This window comes from Centruroides sculpturatus, unplaced genomic scaffold (assembly GCF_000671375.1).
Source record: "Centruroides sculpturatus isolate CEXI.00-Female unplaced genomic scaffold, Cexi_2.0 scaffold920, whole genome shotgun sequence".
NCBI classification, from domain to species: domain Eukaryota; kingdom Metazoa; phylum Arthropoda; class Arachnida; order Scorpiones; family Buthidae; genus Centruroides; species Centruroides sculpturatus.
Window position 1 is genome coordinate 225,104 of NW_019385240.1, and position 23,045 is coordinate 248,148.

Here is a 23,045-nt window from a genome sequence, read left to right on the forward strand (position 1 = left end):
ATTGAGAGAAACGGCAGACCGAACCGGAGATCGTTCCTGTCTCGGCTTTTCCATGCAGGTAAGAGAAAGTCCTTTCCCCGATGGAGAAATCGTTTCCGGGAGCGAATTTCCCCGACCGTCTCGATCCAACGCTCGTTTCTATCTCCCATCCAAATTCGGGTAACGCCTTTGCCCAAAAAAATGGATAGCCGGTGGGGCGCAATCCGCATCTTTCTCTAGTAAAGAGCCATTTTGCACGGCCGGTCTTTCCGGATTTATTTTCGGCCTTTAGTTACGGGGCGCGTACAAACGAAGAAATTTCTAAATTTTAAGGTGTGCGGAGGACGAATTTGGAATCTGGGAATTTGTAACGTGTGGGGTTGTATGAATACACTACTTTATGTCAAACTGGTCGTAATTGCCAGCTTCGCGGTTCTTTTAGTCAGTTTCGGAGTCCAAACTCTTAAATTTTGGGGACGACGACATCGGTTGGTGGTCTTCTTTCCCACGCTGTTCGTTTCGTCCGCGCAAATTCGGGATCTTTGTCTATCTTCCAAAGCCGCATTTGACCAAAAGGACGCTGGCGCGAATAATCTGAAAATTAAACTGCTCGTACCGTCGTAGTTCGTATTTTTTTGTTATTAAGACGCGGATCGTCGATCGATTATTAAATAAAACGTCGAACCACAAACGACCAGAGTATATGACACAACGCACAATGTAGCATTAAACCAGAATCGATACTTCGATAGATATATTGGTCTCTCTATTTATTACGCCACTTCGTGCACTGTAATAACTTTGCAACAAGTTTGGCTCGAGGACGATAATAGCTATAAACTTAGCTATAAACATTTGAAATATTTTTAACTTCTAAATAGGGGACAGTTACTCTTAAAAAAACTCCCCTCCTAGGCAGATCGCCCAAATATTGCGACGTGTTGCGTTGCCGTAACTAAACAAACAACTATCTATTAATATACATTATTAATTAGTTAATTAATATGAGTGAATTCTTTCTGAGTCAGGAAGGCAATAGATTAATGAGAATTATGTAAACTTAATTATGAATATGTATAGAAATATAAAACAAGCGTTGGAATTCGATGAAGTGTTACAAAAAGAGATGGCCCACCAGTGGCCAAGCGGTTTTCGTACTCTGAACACTGGGAGTTTGGTCGTGGGTTCGCTCACGACCAAACTCCTGTAACGCCTAAATAGGGGCCAGTTTCCCTTAAAAAGACTCCCGTAATGCCATGTGTTGCGTTGCCATAACTAACTAAAGAAAAAAGTTACAAAAAGAGGATTTCGATGAGTTTTGGAGCGTATCAAGGTCAGTAGATATCAAGCTTTTAGAAATCAGATAGACAGTTCTTGAAATTAGATGGTCTGATAGAGGAATAAGAGAATTAGACTTCAGAATAAGTTTTAAAACTTGGAAATATCAATTTTCGTGCCGTATTTACAAGCAGATAATGAGTTAGAGGTTAAAAAATAGAATAAATGTAACATGGTACGAACTGAAACACTATTATTAGATATTAACAGCAATGAAGCAGAGTCTAAAAGACAAATTACTTGATATTTTAATCATTTATATATGTAGACTACCTATATATAAACATGGAAAAATGTCGGTAGGCTATCAATAGATCTGCATTCATATTCTACTTTTAATGGCGCAGAATATTTTATAAACTACTAAAATATGTAAACACATCGTGAATGTCATAAGATGTGCAATTTCATATATAAAAAATACAAAAGTGTATGATATCTTTAATTAAAGCTGTTTATCATTACTGAAACAAATATAATTGTATACTTTATGTAGTATTAAAATTAATGAATTATTTAAAAAAATAAAGTTAGTCTTTATCTGAGTTAGTTTTTGTCGCTACTTAAATGCATTAGAGCATTAGCTATGGTTTTTCCAATTATATTGTCATAGATATGCAATGAAATAAAACAGAAATATGCAAACATATCTATTTATTAAACAGATATACAGAAAGAGAAAATTATGTATAAAACTTGAATGCACAAGACGTAGTAATATAACAGTTTTAAATTGAGATACTTAAAAATTTACCTCAATTTAAAACTGTAAATAAAAATTTTAAAAATATTAAAAATTATTACGATATTATATTTATTAAAATATTTTATTTTTAATATAATTTAATTTTAATTAAATGTTCTAGAACTCATAAATAACATGGGCAATTGGAAAAAGTCGAAGGATAAGCATTCTGTGTTAGTTAACATTTTCCACTCTTTTATCCTAAGTTATATGCACAATTCTTAATAAGAAATCTATAATCAAAATGCAAGTTACATATTCGCGATTTTCTTGTGAGTTGTAAATCTTTTCGAGGAATTACACGTTTCCACTTATCTAACTGGTTCGAAAGTAGTGGAAAAACATGCCGCTTCTCACCAGATTTACGGTAGACCCGCCACAAAATACTTATTCTGCAATTTTTTCTCGCAGAGAAAGTTATAAAAATGCTTGAAAACGGTAAAACTACCTTCTAACCAAATGGATAAACCAACTTCTCTCCGCAAAGCGACTCGAGGCAAGCTATCGGCAACCTGACACATAAACTGTACTTAAGAACAGAGCTCAGAGACTAGTATATCTATCCACTCTGATAAAACTGTACTGTACATAAAGTATATAATATATCGTACAATGTGTTCAATAAATATAAGAAGAAACATTAATTATTTCGTTACAATAATGCTTTTAGGACTATAACGTCTTTTTTGGGGGGCTTATCAATCGTGGAGACCGATTTTCAGATTTTAATTTTTATTTATTTAACATTTAAATGCAATGATTAACAATTTTTACAATAAAATTCTTATTCAGATTTACAACCTCTTAATAAATATACATTTTGGCATTTATTAATTAAGAGCCCTTAAAATTTCCGTAAGAAACGGGCAATTATAAAGGGAAATTACGAATGGAACAACGGCGTAATCAACATTTAATCTTGGGAGAAACGAGTTGAAGGGATAAAATATTTTTAATGCGAATACAATAAAATTTCCATCTATGTGACCGCTAATTTATAAGTAATATATAAATAAAATACACGTCGCAATATAAAGAAAAAAAATCCAGCAACGAGTTGCTTAACTTTCCCCGGTGACCTTTAAATATGCGCGTGTTGCGCCATCTGTTATGATATTTTATTATTACATTTTTAAAATATTTTTAATTATTATAAAATAGTAAAAAACTTAATTATTAGGGTAGAGTTGAGTTTTATAAAAAAAAAAATTGTAAATGCTAATAAGAAGTAAAATCGTCATTAAGTCCTATCCTACTCGGGATTTGACAAACGACCCCTCTATCTCCTTACCACGTCGACCTTTATCACCAAAATTTAACAGCATCGATCCCCTAATACACAAACCTCCCCGCAAAATTTCAGAAATTTTTCTACAAAAGCATGATGATTGTTAAGCTTCAATGAGGATGAACAAAATCGCGTCCCCCAACACATACTATCATCCATGCATACAAAAAAAACCCGAATTTTGTTTTTCGGCATTTCTCAACGTTTCAAGGACCCCAAAAATGTAAAAATCTTCGGTGGGGGGTCATTTTTTGACCGATGGCCATAGTTTTCCTGTGTTATAAATATGTAACACAGACGGGAAAGTAAAATGCGTTTGTCGAAATATCACAGAGGTTAATAGCATTTTCTCAAGAATTAACAAAAAATTCCGCAGCCATTAATTGTTATTGACAGAATATACCGACTTCTTTCGGTCCGAAACTTAAAATCAATCGTGAAATTTGAGGAGGAACGGTCGACCGGATACTTGGAGATCGGGATAAAATATAAAAGAAATTTCTGTAATATTTTAATGGGCGCGTAGTTCGACCGAAGGAATTTATTTCCAAAGATAGAATTTTCATACAAATGGTATAACTTAAATGCAATTGCAAAGACATCGATTTGTACAGTATTAGATGAAAACCCTAGCGGTTGTCGTCCGGAGTGGAGAATTTGGCCGGTTCGAAGTGGAATGTGCGTTTATAAATTTTCGTCCCCCCATAAATTTCCACCGGGCTCAGCCTAATCGCGCTCTTTGTTATTTTAACGTAAATGTGCCGAAAGATACGAGAACATACATCTCGTCTCGGTACCGGCACGAATAACCATCCATCCTCCTTTCCATTTTTAGTTATCGTTTACAGGTAATGGATGAAAACGCCACCCGCCACCCCCTCCCACCGCCACCCCACAGCCCACCCGGTCGAGATGTATCAGCCCGAATTTCGGCCGACGTCGAGTTTCCGTCGGAACCCAATCAGGACGGGAGTAGACCCGGGACGGGAGATTTGGCTACCGAAGATGACGCTTCCGGTTACGTTCCGTCAGACTCGGAAGTCATTCTCAGCGTCACTGACGAGAATCTGCAAACCCGGCTGCTGCTCCGGACTAAAGGTAAGCGATTTTTTACAGTTTTTCTTACGAAATGTTCGTCAAAATCTGCCAATAGTTTTTTGCCGTAAATATTTTACAGTTTTACAATACTTTTACAACTCATTTCCAGTGTCTAATATAGTATTATAGTCGTTTCGGGACGCCGCTATGATACTTTCTCTTTTTTTCAATGGGGCGAAGCTCTTGTATTTTGTGAACATTTAAGTTGGACTTTAGACCATGTACCTCGGCCGAAAAACAGAAAATTACTTCTTGCACGGTTTTTTTGCGCCGATTACGAATACCGTGGATATCCGTATATTACGGTAATTAGGTTACGAAAAGTGCCGTGTTACGCCAATCCGTGCCATACGAAACAAAGGACTAATACAAAACACAGGGCTAGGTACCAAAACATAGCAAAATTACACTTGTAAATGAATAGAAATATGTTTATTAAAGCAATTAATAATTAACTAATAATCACAATCAAAAGTGTTGCACGTTAATATTAACTCATTTCTTTATTGCTAAACATCGTTAAGCCAGGACGATTATTTTTGGCAAAATATCGTCTTCCGAGCTTTCCTGTTCACCTTAATCTGAAGAATCGGCGACATCTTGATTTTTCTCTACATATTTTCATAAAATCTGATATTTTCATTTACTGTACTTGTGTTTGTCGTACTTGTGTACTTGTGTACTTGTGTTCATTTACTGTATTTGTAGAGATGTCTCAACATCTCTACAAATTTAATCTTCATGTAATAACTTTAATTTAATATATAAAAACAAAACAGCGACAGTCTTTTGGGAATCATAAACCTTTTTTTCATCACGGTACAATTTTAATAATTTAAAAATTTGGCGGCACACACGGTTAATTCGGTAAGTACCGTAGGACAACCGGTGACATCATAACAATGATTTTTAAACGCAGTTGGTTATTTAGATCACATTTTCTAAGCGTCTTAGTATCTTCCGGCAGTTTCCGGTAACGCCGGTTACAATTTCCAAACGCACCCTAGGAAGGTAGAACCGATTAAACTACTTGTCTCAAGTCGCTTACGTATGGGACATTCGCAGTGACGGCACACTTCAAAAATCTCACGGCACACTAAAGTGCCGCGGCACAGTGGTTGAGAATCACTGATTTAGAGCAGTGTTTTCAGCCTTTTTGTCATCGCGGACCGGTAAAATTATGAGTAGTTTTACTCGTACCAAGTGTATAAGCGACTATAAATTATGCTTATCTAGAGTTACTGTACGTAAATATCACCCGTATTCAACTACGCCGGTCAAATATTTGTCTGCAAACCGGTAAAATTTTTTGCGGACCGCGGCGGTTGAAAACCACCGATTTAGAGCTCTATCACTAACGACACAACGGCTGGTTCATAGGAAAATACAATAGGAAGATAGGACAAGGAAAAAGAAATATTGTACAGTACAGTTGATTCTCATCAAAGAAAACCACCCAAAACGCATCGAAACACTATTAATTAACTATAGATTTTAGAATATTAAAATTTTCAAATGCGCTTGCTTGTCCCAATAAAAAAAAAATATTGAACGACGGTGTTTTCACTTGAAAATTGTGATGTTTTATACGAGGACGTCTCCATTTCTCGAACCGAGCTAAAGCGAAACTGTGTCGTAGGAATGCCGTTTTGTACCAGGGATACCAGTATATAGATAGTTTGTGGCTTATTTAAGCCGTTTTGCGCCATAAAGTTGCGCTTGGCTTATACAAAACTTCGTACACTGTGCCGATTCAAACTCGGAGCGTCGATTAGCGCCCTGGCACTTTTTAATTTACCAATACATTCCTGATCTAATACTTTCGTAATTCCATTCGTTACTAAAGATGATTACTAACAACGTAAAAATTTAGTTAATTGCGTAATTAACTAGTATAAAGGAAGACGTATTTTAATTAAATACTAGTTAGCTGTATACGTGCTTTGTTTTTTACAAAATTATAGTACAGTAGAACCTCGATTATCCGACCCCCGATTAACCGACACCTCGGTTAACTGACCGTCCTAGTTGGCAAATTTCAAATGTCCGCTAGTGATGTGGCGCTACAATATTAGGCTATGTCTTGGCTACTTTAATATTATTTTTACGTGTTTTAGCCGGCAATACTCATTCGACCATGAAAGGGAGCCAGTATTTAAACGATGCTTAATTTTTTAATTTTTAACGATACAATAGCGACGATTATTTTAAAAATTTTTGTTAGGCTTAACATCGATGAAAATTCAACGCGAAGTAGGTTAATAGCGATATACTAATATACTAATTACATGGGATATAATAAAATACTACACTAATAATGGTTTTTTCATACTTTTCGGTTATCCGACCTTTCAATTATCCGACCAAGCCCAGTCCCCAATTGAGTCGGATAATCGAGGCTCTACTGTAAATACAACAACGACTATTTTAATTAAGGCCGTGTTGCGGCCGTTTAAAAATTTATAAATTTATTTGATGCAAAATGACTATTTTACTCAAAACTATTACTTTCCTACCATGTTTTGTAGGATCTTTTAATCTGTTATTTAAAAATTACGAATAAAATCGACACGATCCGAATTCGCGTGATTTCTGGTTGTGGGCCATTAATTTAATAAATGCGGTTTATCCCGGAAATGTTGCAATCTTAGCAGACTTAAAAGGTCGTTTTACAGTGCAAGCGCGAAGCATTACTAGAAAGAGGTTGCGAACGAATTCTCTGTGGTCTTCAAGTTTTACATCGGAACGATAGGGCGTACATCGAGCACACATTTCTTACATTTGTAAATGACCTCTGTAGTTCCCCGGGCGGAACAAATAAATGCGTTTTTGTTGATTTGTTTTGTGCAAAAGTTTTTAATTGCGAAGAGGTATCGAGAAGAATAACTTCTTTGTAATGAACGGCGAGTCGAATCACAGTTTTGTCGAGCGGCGAATGGAGCCGGTGCCGATCGGTGTGGCGCTAAGTAACCACCGTTGGCCACGAACACTTTATAATCGATTTCAGGAAAGGGGCTGCACAAAACACTAAAACTGAATTATAGAAAATACAAATAACAAGAAGTAAATATGAAATTTTAAGAAATATTTTAGAGGGAAAAATTCTGTGGAAAGAAAAGGCCAGGACAGAGAAGAAAAAGTTGGTTGGGTAATATATGTGAATGGAAAAATAAGAAAGCAGAAGAACTCACACGTGAAGCACAATTGAGATTGTTATAATACTAATCCTACATTCAGAAATGAATATGGAACCAGAAGAAGAACAAATAACAAGTTGCAAAGTTCGTCTTTGCGGCATTAAAATTTCGGCATTTTTATTTTTTTATTCCCGAATTTAAGATTTTCTCCCCGCTTATTTTATTGTTTTCCTTCCGGCGGTTAAGAATTATTTTCCAGGACCCGGTCTTTGTCGGCAGTCCCGCGGCAGTAAAAGAAACCGATATAAATTACAGGAAATGCAATTCATATTTTCAAATAAAAAATAAATTAAGACATAAAATAAATCGCGATCGATAATAACAATAATAAGATAGCCGGATGGTCGAGCGGTCAAGATAGCAACCTAACCCTCTGGGGGACCCGAAATCGCATCCGGACGGGTGGAAATATTCTCAGGAATTTTTCGGAGTGTGGTCCGTTTGTCGGGTCCCTTCCCTCTTCACCCATTGTGGCTTGGCCGAATCCATAATAGGCTGGATAAAAGAGGCTCTCTTAGTGCCCATAGGAAGGAAAGAGTTAAAAAAATAATAATAAACTGAAAATAAGAAACGGGCTATTTTATTGAATAAATTCTTCCTGTGGAAAATTTCGGCCACTTTAGTGTTAGACCGACGGCTTAGTATTTTGTTTCCATATTTTTATCGTTTATCGCCGACGAATCAAAACCGGAAAAGAGTCTCGACGACGACTAATTAAAACAAAATTTCCGAGATAATGGTGGGTTACTATTTTTACCCAGCCGTAGCTATTTCCCGCTTAAAAACGGAAGCGCGGAAAGCGAGTTAAAGTTCCGGATGACTTCCTTCTTCCGCTCTGTGCACGTTTAACCGCATTTCTTACTCATTATTTCGACGAAGAATTATTCAACAAAAAAAAAAAAAAATTATTATTCAACAAAAAAAAAAAAACATCGAAAACGTCCTTTTACGGAATCCGATTCTTCCCACGGGCTCTTTCCCTATTGGAGTGATCCGGCGACGTCACCGCTATTTATAATCGGACGGAGGCGCGCCTCTAGCGCCGATCAGCGAAATTCGTCGGAGCGAGATGGCGTCACCTAGGCCCAAGTCTCCGCGGCCCGTTACCCCGCAGAAGAAAAAAGACGAGTCTTTTCTGGAATATCTGGGTACTCTGGGAAGAAGAAAGAAGATAAAAGAAGGTAGACATCGGCTTTATTCTTCTTTTCTCCTGTTTACGGCCTTATCGGCCACTTTCGGACGCCATCTGTTCGTAGGTGGCGCCGCCTTCTCCTTATTTGTCCATGTTAGGTTCCGCCAACGGCATGGGGGTTGGCTTCTCGGCTTCTTCTCCGTCCGTTTTCTTAAACTTACTTAATTATCTTCGATTTATAAATCGTCCGTTGGTTTTGGCTTCGTCGTCCGAACGACGAAGCGAATATCTCGTTTACGTTTCTGGCCTGGGCGTTGGGAAAATTAGGTTAACGAAAACAATTTGTGTGACGTAATATTAGCCAACGCCCACCCGGGAATGTTTCTTACGTTTTCCATATTAACGTTATTTCGATATATTTTAGACGGACGGAGCCTCGCGCCGATAGGAACCGTTGGAATTTCTATCCATGACCTTTGCTTACAGAAAACCGATTCGAGTGATTTTTGATGACCTCCTTTGAAGTAAATGTTTTACCGTTTAAAAATTTTCTAAAGACCGGAACGAATAATGATCCGAGAGTGTCAGATGTGGCGGCACGTCCCGTTCTAGTCTTGATGGCTTCAGACGAGTTACTGAACTTGTGTGAGGCTGGTGTTATTGTTGTGAAACTCTACACCTTTTCTGTAGATCGATTCTGGCCTTTTCAGTTTGATGGTATCGTTCGATTTGTCCGATTGATGACAGTACCCTTTTGAATCAATTGTGGAATTGTCCAGTAGAAGTTAATTCCTTTAAAATCCCCCAGATGGACAGCATTGCTTTCTTTGAATGAACGTCGACTTTCGGAGTGCTTCAAGCCTATGTTGTCTTAAACGATCCATTTTTCTTGCCAGGTGTGATTCGCTTCAAAAATAGATTGTTTTCTGGAAGTTTTGGAAGTAAATTGTAGATGTCGATGCGATGGAGCAAATCTCTTTCTTTAAGAACGTGTGGAATCCATATGTGTCGAACTTTGAAACGAAACCAAATCATTTTGTGTGATCGTAAATGGTTGAATTCGACAGATTTAATCTCGTAGTGATTTCTTGTGTTGTTGTTTGGCAGTTTGCTTAGTTTGATATCTCTGTTTTGTCTTCATTGGCTTTGTCTGGCCTTCTGGAATGTGGTGCATCTTTGATATTGAAATTGCCGGAAGGAAATTTTGGCACTGTTGTTCTGTCGATACATCTTTTCCATACACATTGCACAATTTTTTTTTTGCTTGAATGGCATTCTTATTTTTTTTGGTAATAAAAAAACAAAATATGCTGAAAATGATGCTTTTGACCTCCTTTGAAGTAAATGTTTTACCGTTTAAAAAAGTTTCTAAAGACCGGAACGAATAATAATCTGAAGGTGTTGGATGTGGTGGCACGTCCCGTTCTAGCCGTGATGGCTTCCGACGAGTTACCGAACTTGTGTGAGGCTGGCGTTATTGTTGTGATACTCTACACCTTTTCTGTAGATGTATTCTGGCCTTTTCAGTTTGATGGTATCGTTCGATTTGTCCGATTGATGACAGTACCCTTTTGAATCAATTGTGGAATTGTCCAGTAGAAGCTAATTCCCTTAAAATCCCCCAGACGGAGAGTATTGCTTTCTTTTGATGAACATTGACTTTCGGAGTGCTTCGAGCCTATGTTGTCCTAAACGACCCATTTTTCTTGCCAGGTATGATTCGCTTCAAAAATAGATTGTTTTCTCAAAGTTTTGGAAGTAAATTGTAATGTCGATGCAATGGAGCAAATCTCTTTCTTTAAGAATGTGTGTGAATCCGTATGTGTCGAGCTTTGAAACGAAACCAAATCGTTTTGTGTGATTGTAAATGGTTGAATTCAACAGATTTAATCTCGTAGTGATTTCTTGTGTTGTTGTTTGGCAGTTTGCTTAGTTTGATACCTCTGTTTTGTCTTCGTTGGCTTTGACTGGCCTTCTGGAATGTGGTGCATCTTTGATATCAAAATTGCTGGAAGGAAATTTTACCGACAGATTTTGTTGTTCTGTCGACACATCTTTTTCATAGACGTTGCACAATTTTTTTCTTGCTTGAATGGCATTCTTATTTTTTTGGTAATAAAAATACAAAAATATGCTGAAAATGATGCTTTTGATTTTCCATATTTGACAGAACATCAAAAAAAAAAAGAATAATAATAATAATAATTGCATAGAATCAAACAAAACTTTTTGCAAATAAGCCTTGAAATGTCAGCTTTCAAAATATATAATGGCAGTATGGTTCAGAATGAAGTTGGCTGATAAAAATACAACTAATCCCTCAGGTGGTAAAAAGAACAAAATTACTTTCCAGACCGCCAAACAAAATTACTTTTTATTACATCAAACTTCATTTCCAGATTCTGGAAATGAAGTTTGATGTAATACATTTATTGATTTTTGGTCATTAATATTTTTTAATGTACGTTTAACCTGACTGAAAATAGTGTAAAATTTTGTTTTGGTTTCCAATTTGGCTGCAAAATCCAGTTTCGTTTGGATCTTACTTCTCTGTGAAAAATGTAATCGTTCCAGATCCAATACTCGAGGTAAAGTATTGATACTGGTATTGGACCAAAGGTAAAGAGTCCAAAAATTACTCTGTATTGGTGATGTCAGGATATCCCTTGTTATGTTCCATCTTTGTTCCAGAAGAATGATGATATAAATGCCAAATTAATAATTTAGTAAATACTAATGAAGAAATATAAAGTAATAACATAGGTAATAATAAAAAGATCTATTTAAGTAAATAAAAAAAATTCTATTCTGATTACTGTGTATTAAAATTGATTATTTGGAATCATAATACTAATTATGATTCAAAATATTCAATTCCAAATTGACTTAAGATTTTGTAATTAAATAAAACATTGTTTTTGGATAAAAGTTTGATATGTTTCTTTTAGTCAATGAACTTCAGGCTGAAGGAAAACATGCTATCGATTCTCCCGGTAGTCCTACCATTCCCGATCTTCCTCCTCAGGATTACATATTAGGTGAGCCAGCTAGTACTTCTTTGCCATGTTTAAAAAATGACGAGAAACTTTTTTGGGTGGCATTTTTAATGTATTATTGTTTTAGACGAATATGAAGAGAGGTCTATGATCGAGCCCATTTCTTATGAAGATGCAAAATTGAAAGAACTGATGCGGGTCCTGATTGATTGGATAAACGATGAGTTGGCTGATCAGAGAATTATCGTGAAAGATATCGAGGAGGATCTTTATGATGGTCAGATTCTTCAAAAGGTATTAGGTATGAAATTTTGATGTAGTTACTTCGCTGATGTCTGCAATTCTAAAGTGTTTAAAATTTCCACATTATAGAAAAATTGACGGAAGTTAAGTTAGATGTGGTAGAAGTCACGCAGTCTGAAGAAGGTCAGAAACAGAAACTTAAAACCGTACTAGATGCAGCTAATAAGGTGTTGGGATTGGCGAGATGGAATCAATTGAAATGGAGTGTCGATTGTGAGTGGTGTATGTTTGTATTAAATGTATTTCCATGGGCTTTTAATTTACAATGTAAATGTTTTTAGCCGTACACTCCAAAAATGTTGTCGCCATACTTCATCTTCTGGTTGCTCTGGCTAGACATTTCAGAGCACCAGTCCGTTTGCCAGAAAATGTTGTTGTAAATGTTGTCATCGTTCAAGTAGGTAAAATTTTATTAACAGTAGATTTAATGTTTTTGTCAAATGTTTTTAATAATTGTATTAATGTTTCAATTTTTGTTTTCCTCTTTTGCTTTATTGTAGAAAAGAGATGGAATTTTGCACACTCGTACAGTTGCTGAAGAATTGACATCTACTTATGAGTGAGTAAAATATATTACCTTTTGTTAAAATTTACAATAGCATGTAAGTCTACACCAATCTATTAAATGTTTCAAAACAAATGTATATGAAATATCTGTTTGTTATGCAGAAGGTAACTTACTTTAAATAAGCTTTGATTTTTTTTTTTTTTCAAGTTCTAAGTTAATTGATTTGTAATTATTAAATTTGATATCGGATGTAGCAAACTTAGATTCAACTTACAATTCTTTTTTGATCTAATTAATAATATAAGTCCAGAGAATCTGATATTTTTATTATCTTTGTAAATGTTTAAGATTCTATAAATATTCATCCAATATGACAAATGTTTTATCTCACTTCTTATACCATAAAGCCTTTTGTTTGCTATCTTGTAAGGAAAATATTTATGTACAGATGTGATTGTTCAGATAAGTTGGAAATGTTAGTATAAAAATATCTACAAGAAAAGAGAATGTTTATCAGTTTATTGAAAGAACTATTTAGCTCAGTGGTACTTAAGATACAGCTCCTGACCAAATTCAGCCTGCAAACATATTTGACACACAATTTACATTAAATGTAGGCCTATATATCATATGTGGAATATACAAAATATTTCTGGCTCACTAAACAATGACATGTGCAATTTGGTGCACCAAAAAGTTCTGGAACCACTGATTTATATTATGAACAAATGACACACACATACATATATATATATGTATCTGACCTGACCTGAAGGTATGACAAGAATCAGGATAACACAGTTGCAGTCATTCATGAGAATAAACATAGCTTTCACATTGCTGGGGTTCTGATGAACTTTTGACTTTTGCAGTGACTGGCAATGATGACACTTGCTCGATTGTCATTTCAGTTCTGACTTGTGTGATGTTGCTCATGTCTCATCTAATACAACATAAGAAAGTCTTTCCTTCATGCTTGTAGCATTTAAATAGGTACAAGCAGTGTTATATTCCATTTCTGCATTTCAGTCAAAGATGTGAAATCCATTGTAATGAAATTTTCTGCATTTCCAGACATTTCTTCACATTGTCTAGCTCAGTTGTATGCAACAATCTTGTAACTTATGAATTGTCTGTTACTGATCTGTCTCCAATAATACAGAAACAGCATTTGCTTGTTCTTCACTCACACAGTTACAACTGGCAGAGGCTTATCATTCACATTTTCATCTCTCTTGTTGAAGACCTTACCCATCATGCTATTGTTCTGTATGATAATGCAGATTCCCCACAAATCTCTCTCTAGTAACACTGTTGTGCAGTATGACCTCTAGCACTTTTAATCTTTATCCAACTTTGCTGCTCCGATTTTGAGAACATTGTGACTAGACCAGGCAACAGCAACAGACTTTGCCCTTCTTATCACTGCACAGGTGCATGGAGTTGGAAGGTAAAGTCTGTTTGCTCTGAGGTAAGGTAGGTATGATACCAACATCTAGTTTAGACAGCATAGCTGGTTGCACTGTGTTAGGTTTCTATAGCACTATTGCCACTATTAAATTTCCAACCTACATAATGGTTAGAATGGTTAGTGTTAAGCAGGTTAAGTAAGGCTACAATTGGTAGAAATTCTAGATTTATTCACTGATAATAAAATGATATACATTGAGTTATGTTAAAACAATTAAAAAAAAAAAAACATTAGTACATCACTATTATTATTATTATTATTAGTTGTATTTGATCCAGTGTTTGTTGCCTGCTGTTTTTTGCAATGCTGTCTTTACAGTGGCGTAGTGTAGTGGGGGCGGCAGGGACGGCCTGCCCTGGGCGGCACTTTTAGGGGGCGGCAAAATTTCCCAATAAATAATAATAATATCTTGTAAAAATTTGAACCATTTCATTTCATTTTGTCACACCTACGATTTGGACCGATTGAAATGAGCATGGAATTTTTTATTACTTATTCTGTGACAAAACTAAATTTTAGTCTTTTAAATTGAATTATGTAAATAAGGGGCGGAGAAATTTTCCTCTGCCCTGGGTGGCTGACACCCACACTACACCACAGTGTCTTTAGCAATAAATATAGTATAATTGAAGTAATAAACATCGGCAATTTAAACTTTTATAGTCTTGTATGAGCAAATAATTAAAAGAAATGTTTGAATTTCTCTGCACTCCAATGGTGATATGTTGGCAGCATTGATAATATACAAAAGTTTGCTATTTTCAGTACTGGGGAATGCATAGTTTATAATAAAATTCCACAGGTGCTGCTAATCTTAGTAGTAATTAATTGAGACTTAACAAATCCAAGTTTGGGTACTTGGATCAAAAAATTTCTTAGAGCAACTTATTCATATTAAAAAATTCTGAAAATATATTAAAAACAACTTCTGTTAATTAATTAAATTAAAAAGTATATGATATCAAAATCAAAATATATTCTTGCATGACAAAGTATATCATCATGTCAATCAATTGATGTGAACATTTTCATGTATTGAGATTTAAAATGATGGAATATACATCAAGCATTCCAGAGCTTATCATTATACATTTAATATTAAGTGAAAAGGCAAATTTTCTTCAGTTTAAGAAATCACTGATATATTACAAAAGTGATTAGAAAATATTTTTTTGATTACATCTATATTGAAATAAAAAATCTTGCAAAATGCTGGAATTTTGTGCATAAGTCTAGTATAATAATTTTAAAAATTAAGTTCTTTCTCTCCTTTGAATACTGTTAAAAAATGGGAATTTTTGAAATCAAATGTTTATACAGTCAAAAGGTTTATAGTCGAAAATTTATGTAATTAGCAGTTTTAAAATAATAATTTGGAATATTGATACAAAATTTAAATTGTTAAAAGACTAAAACTTAATTTCATTTCTCAAATAATTGATTCAAATAATTATTTTGAATCACTTGTGCATAACAATTGTTAATATAGTTAATATAATTACAAATCATTATAGTCTATTTGTATTTATACTTTTCATTTATAATTATCAATAACATTTATGAATTTACGAAATTTAAGAAAATTCTTAAAAAAATTGCTAGGACAAAAAATTTTTAAATTTACAAAACATTTATGAAATTTTTTATTTATGCCATTTTCTTATTCAAGCAATAATAATTGTATACAATGTTATACATGATTTATTTGAAAGTAATGATTTACAAAAATTTATATGTACAGATAATTGTAAAATTTGTCAATTATTAGTCCTTTTATGTACATTTATTTATTACTGATGTCTAGCATAAACACACAAACCAAAATTTAAGCATTTAAACAGTTGTTCAATTAATGGATCCATTTCTTCTTTAGTTTTAAGTAAAAGATTATTTGTTGTTTTTTCCTAATACAGCAAATACTGACAGAATTTGCTAGAAAGAAGTAATATTTCATAACTAATTAATCTCACTAATAAATATAGCAATGGCCCCATTGTTCTGATTGATAGAAGCTGAAAAATTAATTAGAAAAGATTATGAAATTACCAAAATAGGAGAAAGCTTTTTAATTGTTTATTAAATAGAATAAAAGATTATCATTACTAAGAAACCTTGAAAGAAAAATTGTAATAAGCAAAAATATACTTTACTGTGCAGATGCTTTCAAATCTAATATCAAACTAATTTGGAAAAGTTTGGCTAAGAGTAGTATTTCTAACCAAAATAGAATTGAAGGAGAGTAAAGAAACTGGAATCATTCACTCATTGACAAAGTTATGCCCCAAAGAGACATTTGAATTGAATGAAATTCTATTAGTGCAAACATAATGACCATGATGATGATAACTGATTACAGTATCATAGTAAAGGAACAATTTCCTATGAAATAACAGTACAATAAAAGGAAACTTTTATTACCTTGTAGGACACCTTTTTACCTGGATATCTTTAGTGATACAATCGGACACTGATGAACACAGCATCTATGTTATTTTGTGATAGATTTGCCTATAGATGATGTGACTCTCTCTCCTTATTTCTCACACTTACAGATGGCCAAAGCTGCATTCCATTCAGTCTCTCAAAAACTCAATAGGTGACAAATCTGGAGACTGAATAAGTCAAGGAAGTGCAGCAACATGACACAATTTTGGGAAATCTTATCTGTGCACCAAGCATCATCATGCTGAAAAATGGCTGTTTGTAGTCTTGGCACAAAAGGTAACACGAGGGCTTAGATTAGGATTTCTTGAATGGACACCACTGTGACATTAATGCCCCTTGCACCACAACTAGTAATTGTATCCTTTCACTATGTACTTATTGGAGGCATCTTGCATGACTGTAATGCAAGATGACTCCAGTAAATGCACAGTGTAACAGTATCACTCAACAGAAAGTGAAATTTCATCACACCTGTGGTCCATAGACGCTTAATGTGGTGGCCATCTATTACCAAATAGAACTGGGATTCATTGCTAAAGATGATGTGCTGCCAGTCCATAGTGGTCCATGCTTCTATCATGGCACCATTGCAAATGAAACAGACAATGTTGGGGTGCATGCAAATGTATCTGCTAGTTGCCTGTCAATGGTATAGGAAGAGATAAGGATCTGTAACAAGGCTTCCACCTTCTTCTGAATGGTGGACAAAGATGCAGTTGAAGCTATTCATGGTTGTCAGACAATCATCTCTTCTAGCACTGTCTTAGGCATTCAGAGCCTGCTCACTGTGTTTATGTGTTCTGATTTGTCCAGTGCATCCAAAACCTTCAGTCAAATCAGAATGGCCCAAATAGCAGGTAGTTTGATAAAACAGTTGTCTTTCTTCCTTTAGCCCAACAACACATCCTTCCTCAAATTTATTACATTTAGACATTATGTACAGTTGGTTAGCTATACAGAATATCTTTGATTGTATTATAGTCATGGTTGACATTCAAAGATTGTACTGTACACTGAAAATTTTGAACCTGATGAGTCTCTCTGCAAGTGTTTTTATAGAGTAGTAAGGTATTGATTTTAAGGCACTCTGGTGTCAGATAATGTCATCAGAGTGCCTTAAAATTGATATCCTGTGTTTGATCACAACCATAATTATTCAGAAATAAAATTTGTTTAAACTGCAATTGCATGTTTTCTTGTTTAGGAAGGCTGTTTTTGACAGGTTTTACTGTACATATGTTGAGAAAGAATTGTCCAACTACTACAAATCTTGGCATATAGCTATCTGGATTAGTGAAAAATTTTCTTACATACACAACTGTATAGAATATGTGGCATAATAATAGATTATTAGATGCTAATCTTTCCAAACATCCAAACATAACACACAATTTCTATTAAGCTTTTATTATGAGTTCCAAACTCTCATCTAAAAGATTTTAAAATTAAATACAGTAAAATCCAAACTATCTGATATAATGTGGACCAATGCTACCTTGGATAACTAAAACCTCAGATAAAATGGACAGCCAAGCCATTTTGGATTAAAAATTTCAATTAAGATTTATATGGTATATCAGTTTTAAATCTCTTTATATCTTAGTGAATTTAATGTATACAAAAACAACAAATTTTACATCATTATACATATAGCTAATACATACAATAAGAATGTGTTTTACTGTAGTTACTTTCTGTGAAAAAGAGAATTGTTTTACCATATTGAAATGTTCATCAAGTAAATAGTACTGAAAACTGTCTTTTTGGTGTTTCCTGTGATGATGATGAAAATAAATGCTCATGCAAGAACTTTTGACATTTACAAAAATGTCTTTGCCAGCTGAAAAATGAAAGAACATATTTTAGAATGCCAGTATATAATTTTCTATGCAACAGGTATTGGAAATAATTGAGGCCCTTTCAATTGTAATGAAACAGAATTATTGTTGCTTTAATAAGAAAATCTACCTTCAGAAGCAAGGAGTATCATTGGACTCGCCCCTTTCAGCAGTTCTAGCTGAACTAATCATTTGAAACATTGAGTTTATAATATTTTCTACATCCCTTGTAACACGTTATCAGCTATTATACATTCAATATGATGACAATGCTTTGTTATTGACAGCCATAATTTGTACAGCTTTTATTCAAGGTATATGCTTCAATTAACTTCATGATACAGAGTGAGAAAGATTCCAAGATAAATTTTCTAGATCTTTTAATAAATAGGTTGCCTACTGGGCTTTATTATGGTATACTGTACATCACAAGTTAGAACTATGTCTTCTTATCATGCCTATCACTTCCTACCAACCCCTTAAATATGTAAATAATGCACTTGTTCATAGAACATACTTATTTTCCTCCTTGCAAATGTTGGTACATAAGGAATTGTAGGTTGTTGCCACAGCGGTTCATAATATATGATACCCAGATGCAAAGTTCAAATACATCAATGTCCTTATACGTAGATCACTTTCTCCCCCACTGCTTTATATACAAGAAAGGAAAATGTCATTTTCATAAGCCCTTGTAGTCCATATTTTGTATCTGTCTCTGCATCACAAGGTGGTTTAGAAAATTCGGGCCTAATCCAACTAGAATGAGTTAAGCTAGAATATTAGTATAAAATTTTAAATTTTATGTTCTTTTGTTTCTTGTTTGATAGACATTTTTAAAATGTCAAAAGTACTTGCGTGAGCATTTCTTTTATTAAACATAGGTAACATCAAAAGCACTGTTTTCAATACTGTTGTAGTTACATTTTAGTATAAATGGTTATCTCACATTGATATTAAATGATAACTTGATAACCCAATTTGTTTGTTACCTTTTATCATTTTAAACATTTTTGGGAATTACACTATATGAAAAATAATGTATTGGATAATGACAGATAATACAGAATCTTCATTAATCAGGATCAGGAGTTATATAATCAAGGTTTAATATATCAAAATTACTTAATGAAGTGAAAAGTCTATAGAATGAAATTATGAAATAGTAAAAAACCAAATGTTGTAGAAAAAGTAATTAATGAAAAGAAAAAATTAGTAACTCACTTTTCATGCATGCTTAACCTTTCCTAATTTTTTTCTGAAAGTAGTTGAGCATGACTTTTAAATGAAAGCTGGAAAATATGTTGTTTTCTTATTTTGATTATGATTATACAATGTTGTTTGCTTATTTGTTTAATTACTATTTTTACTTTCTATTGAATTAGTATATTAATATATATATTAGTATAGTTATATATATATTAGTATATATTATTGTTTAGTGTTTAAGTGCTTATACATTACAGTAGAACTCAGTTAAGGTCTTGCATTAGATTTCCTATGTAAGAAGTTTAATTTCAAGTGTCACTTTTTCCCTCTATAAGATAGTTATAAATTTTTCCCACAAATTGTTCCCATTTAAGAAAATTTTCCACTTAGAAATTATTGTCCATAATCAGAAAATTTTTAGAATTAATTGCATACAAAAAAACAAAATCTTATTGGAAAACTCACAAAATTTCATGTCATTGTGTCACTTTGAGCTACTTTGAATACAGATTTTACAATTTTCTTAAACTGTTATCTGGCAAGAATGCTTATAACAAACCACAAGTTCTGACAAGCAGTATCAATGTGTAGGTGATACTGTAAGTCTTCAAGAAATTTTAATACTGTATTTGTAGATCTGTGGTTTTGTTATGGAAATTATATATATATATATATATTATATATGTATGTATATATGTATGTATATATGTGTGTATATATATATATATGTATATATGTATTTTACACAGCAAAACTATCAAAACAGGCTACACTAGATAAATATATAAATAAATAAAAACTAAGTTTTAATTCACTGTAATATAGTGGAACATTGTTTTTCAATAATCCATATTTATTAAACAAACAGCATTTTCAGTTTTGCTGAAAAAGTTTCTTAAATTGGTCCTTTGAAAAACTTAGAAATAAATACAGTAGAACTTAACTATCTTAATTTTTTATTTAATTTTGTTACTTCAAATTTATTTGTAATGAACAATTAAGAGGTTCTAATTTAGAATATTTTTAATTTCTATTTTCTAAAATAGATAGGTAAGTTTATTCCAGGGCTGTGGAGTCAGTAGATTTTTACACAACTCCAACGTTTTCTTACCATTCGACTCCGATCAGGGGCAGACTTGTTAACAAAGTAGGCCTGAAAATTCTGACGTCATCACGTGACCTCAGAATATAAGCTTCAATAAATATAGTTCTAATAAAGATAGAACGTAGAAACTTTTTTATTTCAAAGCTAAAATACTACTCTAAGTAATGACTTATTCAATATATAAATATGTATTCGATAATTTTTACTTTTCCGGCTGTGTATAACAGAGGAAAAGTGTAGCGATCGGTCAAAATATACCAACCCCAAATTTTTGCATTTTTGGACACGGGACACCTCAATGTTGAGATATGCAAAAGATTCAGGTTTTTTTTTATGTATGAATGTTAGACTGTATGGGAGGTATGATTTTGAATCGAAGTCGGATGGTTTAACAGAGGAGTTATTAAGCTTCAAAATTGTTGAACTAATTTGGTTTGTACATATTCTAACATCCGTGCGTACAGAAAAACACGAATGCTTTTGCACTTCTCCACGTTTCAAGGCTTCCGGAGTCCAAAAGAGTAAATATCTGAGAAAGTCATATTTTGACTGACCGTTATTCTTTTCTTTTGTTATAGGCCTATACTGTATAACTGCCGGGAAAGTAATAATGACGACGATTCTGATTATTTTTTAAAAATACAAAATAAAACGATTCTAAAAAACTAATTAAACATTAAAATTTGACACATCTACTGAATATATAAATTCACAATTATCAACTTGTTTGAGATGGCATTGGTATTTGGTAAGCATGTATGAATAAAAATAGTAAATACATTTGTATATAAACAAATTAGTTAAATTAAAATGTTGTACATAATATACGAGTATATTGGGTAATATATAAATATACAGATACATTAAACTTAGTCAAGAATGCGAAATATAACATTTAGACTGGTAAAGAAAAAGGTTGCTTATTTTGCCATGTTGATTAATTTATTATTATTCATCTGTTATAAACTGAATTACTCCTTACAAAAAAATCACTTCTATTAAGTCAGCAATCACTGAAGCTCTTAAATCATATTTAATAATTTTAAGAGCGGAAAATAAATGCTATACTGAAACTTGATTGATGGCAATGCTGTGACAATCAATTCTGTATCTTGGATAATGTCTGGATAGTGCAGTATTGCCGTTTTAACATCCAAACTTGAAGAGTGGTCAATATGATTTATTTTTCAAGTGCATAGTAAATATCATCATCTAATTTTATAAGATTTCCTTTTCTGTCGGTACTCATATTAGAACTCAAGCTTAATTTTGAGGGTAGAGACGAGTTTTATAAAAAGATAAAAAAAAAAAAAAACCTAGCAGATGAGCCAGATGTTGCCCAGGCAAAAAATAACGATAATGAAGATTAAGATTATTAGATTATAGCAGATCTTACTCGTTTTCACTGGGTGCAAGAATTTGGTCCTCCCTCTTGCAAGACTAATCAGAGAATTTTAGATGGGTCGAAAAGTATGTTCGATTTTTCGCAAAACGCAAAAAACCGCATCTAAAATAGTACAGTAGAAGATGAGTCTTCAGGGTAAGCATTAACCTCTCCCTCTCCCCCACGAGAGGAATTTCGAAAAATCCCTTCTTAGTGTGCAATCTTATGACTTGTCCTAATTGTATACCAAATTTCAACTTTCAACTTTTAACCGTTTGAACTCTGACATTATTATTATTATTATTGATGATATTATTAACCTATCTCGATTATATTATAAGATTGTGAATGCTGATAATGAGTAAAATATTAAGTCCGACCACACTGGAGATATGACACATGACCCCTTCTATGTTTACCCTGTCGACCTTTAATTAAGAACCAAAATTTAATAGCATTAATGCCTTTTATACACATGCTACTGTGCAAAATTTTGTTTCTTAAACTTTACTTATTATGAGATATTGTTTAATATTTCAGAATAGAATAAAGAAATTAAACCAACATGCTCGTGTGCGCGAACTTTTACCTTTCTTTGACATTTTTTGGGTTCTAGAGATGTTCAAATTTATAAATTTGCAAAAAATTCAGGGTCAAATGTGACACGATTCAAATACTTTTTCGTTTCTTATATATATAACAAGTTGGGAAAGTACAAAGGAGGGAGTGGGGGGATTTTTGATGACTGACTAAAACACCAAAACTTCACGACTCCAGATTCACAGCCTTGGTTAATTCTACATTTGAATTAATTCTGAACTTTAATATTTTCACTGATATTTATAGTAATGCTTCATTGCTTTATTAGTGAAAAATAATAAATTTAGGAGAAAGTATTTTTGATGTAATATATTTTTTTAAATCTGCAATTGTAACAGAGATTAAGATTACTCTACTCTATATTGGTCATAGTAGTAATCTTTTGTAATTTGTATTTTGAAAACTTCCA

At 33.4% G+C, this 23,045-nt stretch overlaps 1 protein-coding gene across 2 annotated transcripts in view; it reads left to right on the plus strand.

The window, feature by feature from the left end:
* Positions 1 to 23,045, plus strand: part of LOC111636591 (beta-parvin-like) — a 24,433-nt gene continuing 1,388 nt past the window's right edge. Inside the window, exons 1-7 of one of the 2 annotated variants that reach the window (XM_023381870.1) lie at positions 1 to 58; positions 4,199 to 4,448; positions 11,726 to 11,815; positions 11,901 to 12,074; positions 12,146 to 12,289; positions 12,358 to 12,473; positions 12,577 to 12,635. In XM_023381870.1, the coding sequence (XP_023237638.1) occupies positions 53 to 58; positions 4,199 to 4,448; positions 11,726 to 11,815; positions 11,901 to 12,074; positions 12,146 to 12,289; positions 12,358 to 12,473; positions 12,577 to 12,635 (839 nt within the window). In that variant the 5' untranslated portion in view covers positions 1 to 52. Of the gene's footprint in view, positions 59 to 4,198; positions 4,449 to 8,669; positions 8,827 to 11,725; positions 11,816 to 11,900; positions 12,075 to 12,145; positions 12,290 to 12,357; positions 12,474 to 12,576; positions 12,636 to 23,045 lie in introns of those variants that run through there. The other variant, XM_023381871.1, reaches the window with a different exon arrangement.